At 42.8% G+C, this 12,995-nt stretch overlaps 1 protein-coding gene across 1 annotated transcript in view; it reads right to left on the reverse strand.

Moving 5' to 3' along the window:
• The window catches only part of LOC147008864 (voltage-dependent L-type calcium channel subunit alpha-1D-like), a 355,309-nt gene that overhangs the window by 292,262 nt on the left and 50,052 nt on the right, over window positions 1-12,995 (reverse strand). The window contains exon 3 of the mRNA XM_085864488.1: window positions 12,504-12,609. Within this exon, the coding sequence (XP_085720614.1) occupies window positions 12,504-12,609 (106 nt within the window). The remainder of the gene's footprint in view (window positions 1-12,503; window positions 12,610-12,995) is intronic.

Genomic DNA, 12,995 nt, shown 5'->3' on the forward strand with positions numbered 1-12,995 from the left:
TTATTTAAAAAAAGGCCCTTTTCAGGGAACAAGGAAGGGGTTAGCAACTGCAGCTGTTCTGCAGCAATGGAAGTAAATTAAGTCTTGAAAGTTGATGCAAACAATTCCTACAGGTGTCCTAACTTTTGTTGATGAGTTACAAACCCTCTGTCTGTGCAAAAGCAGTGTTGGAACAGACAGTGCTGCTACACCCTCTGAAGCATTATTTGGACAATATTGCGCTGCAGGAAGTAGTATATTGCTATCATCATACTGAGAAAAAGACCATTAACAAAGGAAGACAGACAAACCATTATAACCCTTAAAAGTGAAGGTCTTTCCTATAGAGAAATTGCAAAGGAGCCAAGGTGTCAGTGAGTACAGTTTCCTACACCATCAAAAGGCACTTGGAATCTGGAGGAAACTCTGACAGGAAGAGGTCTGGCAGACCCAAAGCCACAACACAATCAGAAGACAAGTTTCTGAGAGTCAACAGCTTGTGTGATAGGCGGCTCACAGGACAAGAGCTTCAAGCACAACTTAACACTGGTCGAAGTAAGGAAGTCTCAGTTTCAACTGTGAAGAGAAGACTTTGAGCTACAGGTTTGACAGGTCGAGTGGCAGTAAGAAAGCCATTGCTAAGATGGTAAAATAACAAAAAGACACTTGTCTGGGCCATGAAGCACCGCCAGTGGACTACTGAAAACTGGAAGAAGGTCGTACGGACCGATGAATCAAAATTTCAAATCGTTGGTTCATCACGCAGGGTTTTTATCCACCGTCGAGGAGGTGAAAGGATGGTGCCTCAGCTTGTGACACCAACTGTCAAACATGGAGCAGGAAGCGTGATGATCTGGAGCTCTTTTGCTGGATCCAGAGTCGGCGACTTACACAGAGTGACTGCCACCCTGAACCAAAAGGGCTACCACAGCAGTTGGAGCACCATGCAATACCCTCTGGTCTATGCCAAGTTGGTCAGGGGTTCATCCCACAGCAAGATAACGACCCAAAACATACCTCCAGGCTATGTCAGAACTACCTTAGAAGAAAAGAACAAGACGGTAGGCTTCAAATCATGGAATGGCCAGCACAGTCTCCAGACTTAAACCTCATCGAGCTGGTTTGGGATGAATTGGACAGAAGGGTGAAAGTAAAGCAACCTACAAGTGAAACACATTTGTGCGAACTTCTGCAACAGTGTTGGGAAGAACTTTCTGAACAATATTTGATTTCCATTGTCGAAATAATGCCAAAAGTATGTTCGGCTGTTACATCTGCAAAAGGTGGCGACTTTGATGAGTCAAAAATTTCGATTAAATTTTGTTCAACAAAACGATTCCATGATTTATTTTTTATCTTCAATTGTTAATTTGTTCTATTCTATAATTTCAGAGTACGTTGAAACATTAAACTGCTTAAATTTCAGTAAAAAAACCTGGAAAAATTGGGGTGTTCTAAAACTTTTGACTGGTAGAGTATGTGGCATGCAGTCGTCATTTATTTTATGATAACAAAATGCTGTACTAATTGAAAATAATCTTCCCAGCAATTGATGTTCAGGTGAAATAATTTTTTTAAATCCTCAAATATTACCTTTTTATTTGCATAGATTCTTTGTTACAATTTGGACAGGATCACCCCCAAAATGTATATTTTGGCATAAATTTTTCAAAACTTTCCAGGGGGCATGCCATCAAATTCTCCAAGTAAGGAGTCGTTTTGCTCATTACTTTCCTTTTTGTTAATAGGTTCTGCAGTTTCACCCATGGTACAGGAAGAATGTTGGTTTGTGACCCTGTTCAATCACCCTGTTTCTTGCAAGGTCTCAAGCAGGTGGTGCAGCATCATCTCATGACATCTCCCATCTCTACCCACAATCATTTCCACTGCCATTAACCCATCCTAACTCAACCCTCTTACTTCCTGGTTACTCTGATTCACCTGTCTCTCTGTCTGCCTGTCTGTCGATCTCTCTGTCTGTCTCCCTCTCTACCCCCCCCCACCCCTTCCCTTTAGTCAATCCCCTTCCTTGTGTCCAACTCTCCTGTCCACAAGCAAGGCCTTCCATCCACCTACATAGCCTTCATCTGCAGCTTGATAGAATACTACTCTACCCATGGGATGTCTCCCCTGCCTCACACCATGCTCAGATTGATAAAGTGGAACTCAAGGCCTTCAAGATCATTGGAATTTCCCATGATAAAGCTGAATCGATGGGTCTATCACTTTCCCATTACAGACATCTTGAGGGTATCTCTGTCTTCTACCACATCCTTCCTGGTCTTGCACCCTCTGCTTTTTGCTTGCATTTTCACCCTCCCTCCAGGTTTCTGCAGGGCTCATATGATCCACCATCAACCCACTTCTGGTGAACTTACCTAAATCCAGGATCACTGCTCACCTCCACTCATTTCTTCTTCTATTTCCCCACCTGTGGATCCAACTTCCACATTCTCTTCAATCTCATCCTTCTTTCCAGGTCTTCAAGAAGCTGTTCACCACCATCTCAGATCATCTCCAATCCAAAACAATTGCGGTGATAATCTTTTCTACCCTCATAAACCCCTCCAACCCCAAGCCCTCATCTTATCCCCCCATGTTTCCTTCTCGATACATCTTGTCCACCACATGCATCCTCACCTACACCTCAATGCGCCCCACACCCACTGTTTGTTCAAGTATGCTTCTCTCTTGGCTTTCAACTCTGCTGTTGGTGTACCCCCACCCCACCCCACCCCCCAAACCTCTCTCTCTGTCTCTGTCTCTGTCTCTGTCTCTGTCTCTGTCTCTGTCTCTGTCTCTGTCTCTGTCTCTGTCTCTGTCTCTGTCTCTGTCTCTGTCTCTGTCTCTGTCTCTGTCTCTCTCTCTCTCTCTCTCTCTCTCTCTCTCTCTCTCTCTCTCTCTCTCTCTCTCTCTACTGTTCCTTTTGTATCCTGTTATGTCCTGATGCATTCAGTGTACTAGACCAGCTCTTCATGCCTGGTGTTGGCTTTGCAGCTAGGGTGGCTGGCTTAGGATGTCAGAGTCCTGAGTTTGAGCCCCGTTAGGCTGTTGAATTAACACCATGTGGGGTTGACTCAGCTTGTCATCCCTCTGAGGTTGGCAAAATGAGTACCAGTGTACAGGGCACAGCATCAGCAGCACAGCCACGCTTCCAAGAAATGATCGCTACCCGGCAGCCAAGCTGCCATACACAAGAACAGAGAACTAGCTCTTCCACAAGCCTCGACTATGTATACAATAATAATAATAATAATGTGGCCTGACTATCAATCACTATGTTGCCTATTCACCCTCCCTAACCGAGCTCTTCCATCAGCCTTTTCCCATCCTTTTCTCCAAACAGAAAAAAAAATCTCTTAGAGGAAAGGTTAAAGAGAATGTCCTGTTCATATTTTGTTTGACTTTATCATTCCAGCATCTGTACATTGAATGCAACATATCTATTGCAAAATCATTGCAATGATGGCTGCACACATACTCGTCACATACCTCGAGGTTTGCAGGTTCGACCTACCATCCAAGATCCAAGCACAGGTTCGCAAAGAAGCTTCGGCCAGCATTCAGAGCACCAGCTGTACCTTCATCATTATTCTAACCTCTTGTCCCGTTAACAATGGATGACACTCACAGTGTAGTTGATGCAGGTGAGATCCTGAAACCAGGCTGGATTTACTCATCATTCGGAGTGAGACAACGTCACATTAGATAAAGCAATGTAGGAGGAAAAAAGCTTGTTGGTTAGTGACCGTCACACCAGAATCTCAGCACTGATGTAAGGGGGTGCGAGGGGACAACTTTCAACTGCCATGGGAAATTGAGAATTTCTATTTCACGTTTATTGTACGAGAAAGTCATTAGGCGGATGAAAGCAAACCGGTTAACTGTGCATGCGAGCAGGAAATGCTGAAAATTTAAATTTTAAAAGGCTTATTGTGCAACCTTTGCTTGGTTGTTTTTGTTGTTGTTGTTGTTGTTGTTGTTGTTGTTACTTTTTTGTTCCCACTGCCCCCACCTCTCCCTCTCCAACTTGACAACACGAACCCAATATCAAAAGGGCATGTTGATCCCTGGCTTAAAGCTGCTTACGGTGGTCCAGGGAAACCGCACAGACATAGCATCTCGACAATCGAGCGAACAACATTGAATGCAACTTTTACAATGGATTATGTAGAGAGCATCACAGAATTCATATGAGCAACCTGCAACGTGCTACACAACCCGACACAACTGAAAATTTCAAATATAATGATGATGACATTGCAATTAGAATATTGGCACATTCGGTGTTCCCATCTGGGAAAAAATGATTCATGATCATGGGATCCCAGGTTTAAAATTACATAACAAATTGGCCTCTCCATCAACGTCACATGTTTAAATGATGGTTTGTCATTTTGGTTGTCGACGTTATTGTTGTCGGCATCATTGGTTAGCTCTTCTTAAGCAGACAACTAGTCACAAGATACGTGCAATCAACATCATACGTTTAAATGATACTTTGTCATTTTTGTTGTCGTCATTATCTCCGCCAGTAAAAGTGGACATACATTATGTTTTCACATGTGTCTTTGTTACTTGCACCTTTGACATTCGTGCTCCGCGTATTCACAGATATTATTATTGTTATTATTATTATTACTACTATTATTATCATTATTATTTTTACATCTCAGGACTGGTCTCCTCTGTCCAGCTGGGAAATTGGAAATCAGTCAACATCACAGCATAACTTAAAAAGGTGCAAAAAACAGATCCCCTTAACTACAGCCCAATTAATTTACTGCACTTCCAATCACCAGCAAGATCGTGGAATCCATCATCGTATGGCATCTCTCATCCTTCCCTCTCCCCAGACCTTGACAAAATCATAAACTGGTCAAACACAATTTTCCTTATGTATCCGCATTGTCCACCCCTTGCGTTCTCCCTAACCCCTCATCATTGCCTGCATCCCTTGTTTGTCCATCTGACTACTATTTCCCTCCACCCTGATGTTGTTGTTTCCCCTTTCTCCTGCTCTTCCCTTTGTTACGTTGTGTCCTGCGTAATCGCTCTTCCACGAGCATTTTTCAGGAACATATTCCCCATGAATAGCGGGGTCCGACAGTATATATAGCATGATATCTCAAAAAGTTATGGATGGATTTGGACAAAACTTAGTAGAAAGGTTGGGTCTCTGCTAAGGTCAAATTGGGTCTATTTTGCTGAAGATCTGGATCTTGATCTGGATCTGGATACGAGAGATATTTTTCAATTTCTTCAAGTGATTAGTCCACATTGAGGGATCGGGCCAAAAACGATATATCGTATGACATCTCAAAATGTTGTGGACGGTTTACAACAAAACTTGGTGAATGAGTTGGATGGGTGACAAGAACAGGCTGATTAGATTTTGCTTCAGGTACGGATGCCGATTCGGTCTCTCAGTTGGCTACAAAACGTAAACTGTTCAGCTTGGTGGAAGTATGTACCACACCAAGTGCCGTTCTAATTGTTGCTGTTGTTGTTGTTGTTGGTGTTGTTACCACTGCCACCGAAGGTGGGTGGAGGTTATGTTTTCACACCTGTCAGTCCATCTGTCTGTCTGTGAACAGGATATCTCAAAAAGTTGTGGATGGATTCGGATGAAACTTGGACAGGTTGAGTGTGTGTGATGATCCAGATCCAGATACCAGAATTGTAAAAATGAATATTCACAATTGAGAGATTGGGCCAAAAATGATATGTAGTACGATATCTCAAAAAGTTGTGGACGGGATATGAATAAATAAATAAATAAATAAATAAAACTTGGTGGATGAGTTGGGGAGATGACAAGAACAAGCCGATTATATTTTGGTTGAGGTCCAGATGCAGATCCAGCATATCAATGGGATATAAAAGTAAACTGGGCAGCTTGACGAATGTATGCGCTCTCCACCAAGTGCCGTTCTCGTTTATACTGTAAGAGCTGCTGAACCAGACAACAGCCACATTCTGAGACAGCAAGTCGTGTAACCTTTGGGCGCAGTTTGACCAAGAAGACCAGACCGCTTCCTACCTGTAGTTCAGGCAGGAATTTGCCATTTGTTCAGGTGATAAGTCACCTATTCATGAAAGACCCTACAAGATCTTGAAAGTTTACCAGCTCATGCCAGCAGCCTAACGTCCATCTGAGGGATGGCACACTTTGTGATGCATCGCCATGTCTGCGAATAACTAATCCACCAGTCTACAGTCAGGCTGAGAATCCAAACCAAATCAGACAGCTCGGAGACGAGTGCAGTATCTCTTGCACCATTCTGTCAGAACTGATTGTCATCGAATTTGAATAATGTTAAACAAGCTCTGAGCCCAAACATATGTCCTTGTGTTTTTATCATGACGGATTTCATTCACCTTCATTGTAAACAGATGCCGAGCGTCGCGGAAAATCTTAAAAGAAATTCATTTACTTTCGCTGTAAAACTCTGGCCTTTCTGTTAACCTTGCGTGGGTTAATAGAAACACTCTCGGGAATGCTGAGAGATGATGTGGTGCTGGCATACTTTGCAAAAGTCCACTTCTGTAACATTGTCCCCAAAGACTCTAAAATCTTCTTTGAGGTCCTCGAAAATGCGATGCGACATGGCCGGCATGACGCAGAAAAGGATAAAATCATTTCCAAATGATGATGAACATTTCTGCCGCTGAACTGATATTTTATGTGTTTCAGAGGGAGTCCAGTATCATGGAGTGTACAGTGTTTTTGGAAAGTTTCAATTTTATAGTATTAACATGACAGTTGGCTGGTCCTACTTTTTCGGTGTGGAAGTCGTGTGTCCGTCTGTCCATCTTCTCCTGAGAGTGGAATCGTTCAATGAATGTTGAACGTGCTGGAAAACAACCTTTGGCAAAGCCTAACTCCATCTTTTAAATCCAGACGTACAAGCACCTGAGCGGGGTGGGGAGTGCGCCGAGACCTGAAGCTCATCTTTCGGGCACGGTCTTGGTTTGTGGCGTCAGGCGAGTGTAGCCTGAGATGTGATATCGGTGATCTTCAAAGATTCTGCTCCAACACCAAAACACCAATGGTGTGTCCACACAGAAGGGTTCGTCCGGAGCAAATCCTGTATAGTACAGAGCTGAGGTTTGTGTGAACGCAAGTTAGTGCGTCAAATGTTTGGAGGAGTTGATCCATTTTGGACCACAGATTCGTAATAAAGCACAGCATGAGCATTTGGTCCAGCTTTCACTTTCTATCTGAAAAGTGTTTTGCTATTTGAAGATGTATGCAAAAAAATTTATGCGGGCAACAGAAATCACACGATCCATCATCATGCCTTCTTAGGATGCCAACTGGTTTGCAGCCTGCTGTCTGGACCGCATGGAATATTTTCATGGCAACGCCAAAATTTTACTACGGATCAAAGTTCTTGGGAATTGTTTAAGCCAATTTTTCTTTTGTATACAAAGTCGAGGCTCATGGAAGAGGAAGAACACAAATTGTCTGCACGAACACAATTTCAATGGAGGAGAGCAAGTAAATGAGAATGCTGATTGAGTTTAAGAAGGCCGGTGTAAGGCACACTGTGAGAAGGGTGTTTGCAGTGGATGAACAGCTGGTGGAACGCCGTGCTGGTTGTGGTGGTTGACAGAATTCGTGATGAGCAGCCAGAGAGACATTCTTTATCCCAAAGGCTTGCTCAGGCTGCGTTCAGTGCCGAGTCTTTGCCCCAAGTTTAAAATCCTTGCATACGAGATATGCGTTGTTGCTGGGTGCACACTCCTAATTGGTTACCCGTTAGATGGTGTCACCAAAGTAGAGAATTCCTCCCCTGTAGTTCCGTATGTTTTGTGTCTCGGGGCTGGGATGCTTCTGAGTTCCTAAGAAAGAACTCAGCTGCCGACAGTGTTCATTGACTCTTAGCACACATCCCTCTTGGACTCCAAACAAAGTGTGACACAGAACTTAAAACCCTGACTCCCTCATTCACACTCACCAAGAAGTCCTTTGCAAAGGTAGACCTTTCAGTTCCTCGTGGCATCAGCAAAGGAACTCACTTTAGCAAACTGGACTTCAGCACATTCCTGAACTTCATCTTCTTCATATAGTTTGGTTTGAGTTGAGGGAACTAGCCGGCAAAATGGGCAATCCTCAAACAGCACAGATTTTGCGTAGCGAACTGTTGCATGATTTTCATCCTCCATCAAGGTGGTGTATGGGGCACTCCACCAAGAGGTCTGCTGTCTGAATCACACCATTGTTACAAGTTGCAATGTCAGCCAGATTGCAGGAGTGCATGCATGCATTGAAGCACCCAACACCCGTCCGGAGACGGTTCAGGTGACACCACTCCTTGCACGGTAGGCGGTAGCTCGTTGCCGTGTAACAGATTGGCAGTATTTGTTGCAATCTAACAACAGGGAACGTTTCCTTCTCCACTCACTGAGGAGGCACTGTTGTCTGCTCTGCCTGTTGTTTCACTGGATTAAGCGTCGAACTGCTCTGATGTAGGTCTTGCGGCTCTTGTGTCTTTGTACAAGCGGTTCTCCGAGGATTCTATGATGCAGCGGTTGAGCAGGTTGCCTGAACTTTAAATGTTTGTTCATTCAACGCATGCTCATTGGGATGATTCACAATAATATGTTCAACGATTTAAAAGTACCATCATCACGTATTCTGGTCGTTGAGGCTATAAAGGAAGTGCAAGTGCACAGCTATCCTTATCAACTATTCTGTAGGGAGCCCTGGTCCATCAGGCGTTGCAGGAGTGTCAGACGGTGCTGGAATCATGACAGTACTTTTGAAAGTGTTGTCTTAGAAACCCCATAAGGTGCAATTTACGGATGTTCTGCTTCCACCTGTGCCATGCCATCCAACATGTGGACTCTCCATGACCAATACTGCTCACATTCAATGAATGATTGACGTACATATTATATCCGCTTTCCAGGGAAAAACAATTACCTGACTCCAGGAAATGATTTCATTCCTGTCTCACTGTGGCAATTCCAACAAAAGCAACAAGGTCTTAAATTCTTCACTCAGTATTCCATGATTACAAGACAATGTGGACTGAGTCCGAACAGTTGAGCTTCAATTAAGTTGCCATCAGCATCATGGTATGTCCTCCGTGGAATACACTCCACCATCTACAATTATGGAACAAACTTTTCCCTTTTCCCATTAAATGCGACACCAACATTTGCACAGCGTTTCTGCGAGAGGAAATGCCACGTGGACTTTCCACAGAGTAACCTTTGGAATCCCGCACGGGGTCAAGGAAATTTGGGCAAAGAATCGAGCGTTCTTTCACTCGCAGAAAATACAACATTCTGCTCTCCCACCACATCAGCAATGCAGTGCCGGATTAAGCCTCGGCTGGCCCTAAGGAACATTTTGAAATTTTAGAGAATGGCCTGAAAATTTTAAATTAGATCTCCGGCTCATGGAAATGGACCCCAGACAAAAGATGAACTGATTCAAGAACAAAATATTTAATATAAAAAAAGACAAATATTTAATGTGAAAATAATTTTTGGCCCAAATTTTTGTCTGGCCCTAAGGCACATGCCTTGTCTGCCTCATGGTTAATCCAGCACTGCAGCAATGTAATCTGGACACGAATAATCAGGCAATGGGGTCAGTGAAATTAAGCCTGGGGAGGATTATCAGACTACGAACTATCAGGACTTACTGTACAGGTGTCGTCATTTAGCGAAACAATCAAACTCAGTTTGCGGGGTCTTGAAGACATCATCCGAGGCTATATTCATCAGGTGAATGTTGACATTGCCTTGGATGACATCTTCTTGAGGATGAGGTGGAACCAAGTTTGTGGAGATGTCAGCAAAGAAAATTATGCACATTTACTTGAGTTGTGCAGCAATGGCCAACAGTGGAACAATGCTAATTAAAATTCAAAAAACATCATCTCTGTATGACCACTTAAGTACTAAACTTCCACTGTACCCCCATCTACCGGTCTTGGGTGGTTGAGTTGCATTTCATCAAGGCCACCACGCAGATTGCTGAAAATATAAAGGATTAACAGGAACTAGTGGAACATACGTCCAATGTAAAATGTGCCTAAGTCCTCAACTCCCACCCTCCCCCCCACCGCCACAAACCCCAAGTCATAAACCCCCCACTTCATAACCCAAAGTCCTCAACCTCCTCCTCCTCCCAACCCAAAGGTTTCAATCCCCTCCCCACTCCAACCCTTCAAACCCCTCACCACAACTCCTCAACCATTACCCTCCCACCCCTCACAACCAAAAACAGAAACTGCAATCAAAACGGCAACAACATGACTCCTTCATGTCATGGCCCATCACGGTCACCTGTCCGACTCACAATCCCACGAGATATGTGGAAACTCCAATGAATTAAAACTTTCAAGTGACTGAGCAGCCTAATTGTGTCAATAAATGACCCAAAACCAATTATCTTTTTCCTGATGCGTAAGTAAGTCACCAATTTACATCAGAGTATATTTGCGTCGTTTCTATAAAACGTTGTTAACACATTATGGGACAAGTCAATTTAACTCAAGCTAGTCCAATATAATGTTGTTCAAAAATTTTAAGTACCGTGTACTTCCGTCCGTCTGGTACACAGGGTGCGTACCTTTGTGAATAAACTGTGTAAATACTCGTAAATGCATTTGTGTCCTCTGTTCTCCCTCCCCGTTTACTTATTAAATGTGCACATGAAGTCACTTGGTCTCTGAATGATTTGAGTTGTCCTGATCGCAAACGGCTTTAGTTATTAATCGTCCGTTAAAGGACAGATTGGGTTTGGGATGATTAGTGTCCAAAAGGAAAGAACCCCTCATCTGGCGTGGTGACTACTCAAACTACCATTTCGGTACCTAGTTTGAAGAAGTACCAGCACATCGCTTAGACAGCTCAGATGTTCCACCGGATCATGGTAGCATCTGCCTCTACCTCTCTCTCTGTTGTAGTCCCTCCACTCTCAATCCACACTATTGAATTGTCTATTTGTGTACATACATTATTTCAATTCGGTACTTATTTATTTGTTTAATTTGCGTCTAATATGTACTTAAGTAAAGGTCAAGTTAAGGTACGGCGACAAAAGATTTTCCCTGGAAACACATCCCCATGATAACATGATGTACATTGGAATATTGGAAAATCGTATAAATCAGTACATTGGAAAATCGTATCCGAATAACCAAAAAACAGCTGAGACATTTCATGCAACGTCACAGCTTTTACAGACTGCTTAGGCAGCACCAGCGCTCTGCACAGAGTATGGTCCCAATAGCCTCCTCCTCATTTTACAAACGCATCCACAATCTCAATAGGTGACTTCCATAAAACACATTGTTCAAAGTAAATTATGACGGACGTTTTCTTTCCCAATTCCATGAGTTTCCGGAACTCCTCAGAAATAAAGACCTTTATAATGACGTGGGTTTTCTGGACCCTGGTCAAGTCGTTTAAGAGAAGATAGTCAGAAACAGACCGCTACCTTGATCACTGCCGAATAAAAAAAAAAGTAACCCGGGTTTAAAATAAAAACATGTCCACTGCCTATGTGCATATATAATACATCGTGTTTGTATAGCTACAATAGATTCCAATTGCACTAACCCAAAGGCTGACACCAGAGGCCTGAAGCCTAAGGACCAAAACATGAGGCCGATACTTACTGCGGCTTTCATAACACTGGTGATGTCTGTCAGTTTCAACCTCCTTTCGATATTTGATAATCCTTTTAACAATCACTTTCGTCGTTTTACACTTAGGGGAAAACTTATAGGGAGGGCATGGTGATTGTGAATATGACAGCCTCAAAGATGTATTTCGCTTCGCATTGCACCAACATGGTGGCCAAATGATTTTTTTGGGGGGAAGCAATTGTGGGAGGAGCCAGGCCAGCTGGCCAACCAATGGGTGGAAAGGAATATTACACAAAGACCCCTCCCTCTCGTACCCACATCACGTCTGACCAGATACATTCAAAACAGCTATTAGAATGCATTTTTGTCTAAAAACGCCAATATTCATCCAATTTTCTCACGTTTTTCTGAAACTAAAACTTAAGCCATCTCAGTGATGACAAAAAATAAAATCAGATGTTGAATTGAAGTGACAATAAAGCCGTGAGAGTGTAAGAAAGTGTGAATCTTACAAAAGAGGATATACAGTGCGAAGAAAATGGTGTTGATGTGAATTTGAAGTCCCTCCCTGAATGAGGGATGCCCCTCTGTGAACTAGGATGCCCCACTCCAAACTAACAGACACACCGATTGGCGGAGATGAGATTTATAGATAATGTGATGTCTGTTTGAGCAGCCAAATAAAATAAGGTCTGAAGGTAAGATACTTTAGTATCACGTGCATCGGAGAAGAAAGCTTGTTAAAAAAATAATAAATCACTGAAACAACAGCAACATCAAAAGTGCACCAAAAGGACCACAGTTAAGGTTACAAAGATCCTACATGACAAATCCCCACTGAGGTAAGGGTATTCCATTCATTCTCATGTGTCGAAATGCAATAAAGGAGAAAGGTGTGGTTAATCCTACCAGGTTATGGTTGGATTCATTGGAGTCATCTTCTGGAAAAGGGATGTAGACAGCAAGGGCAAAACAGTTGGCAAAGATGGTAAGGAGAATGAGAATATCAAAGGGCCTGGTTTCGTAACTGGTTAAGGGAAATGACAGGCACAGTTGCATACATGCTTTCAGTTGAACATGGGCTAGTACACCTACCCTGGTATATCTGATATAATTTATTTTATTTGATTCACAACACCTCTTTACCCCATTGTGACAGCTCAGGAAAACAAAACAATCATTTCCACAAAATATTTAAATGAACAAGTTTGAAATCCCACATTCGACACCAAGTTTTACTCGCTGCACAGATGGGATTGTCGATCTTAAAATAATTTGGCGAGTTCCTCCCGATCACCAAATCTTTTTCATAATTTCCTCTCGTAGCTTCATCACAATGAAGGAGAAAGAAAAAAAAAAGGTAGAAAACTTGACGATTTAATGTCAGAGCAAAAGCAATAA

The sequence above is a fragment of the Eptatretus burgeri genome, chromosome 18, assembly GCF_056783735.1.
Source record: "Eptatretus burgeri isolate ZD-2024b chromosome 18, Ebu_testis_v1, whole genome shotgun sequence".
In the NCBI taxonomy this organism is placed as follows: domain Eukaryota; kingdom Metazoa; phylum Chordata; class Myxini; order Myxiniformes; family Myxinidae; genus Eptatretus; species Eptatretus burgeri.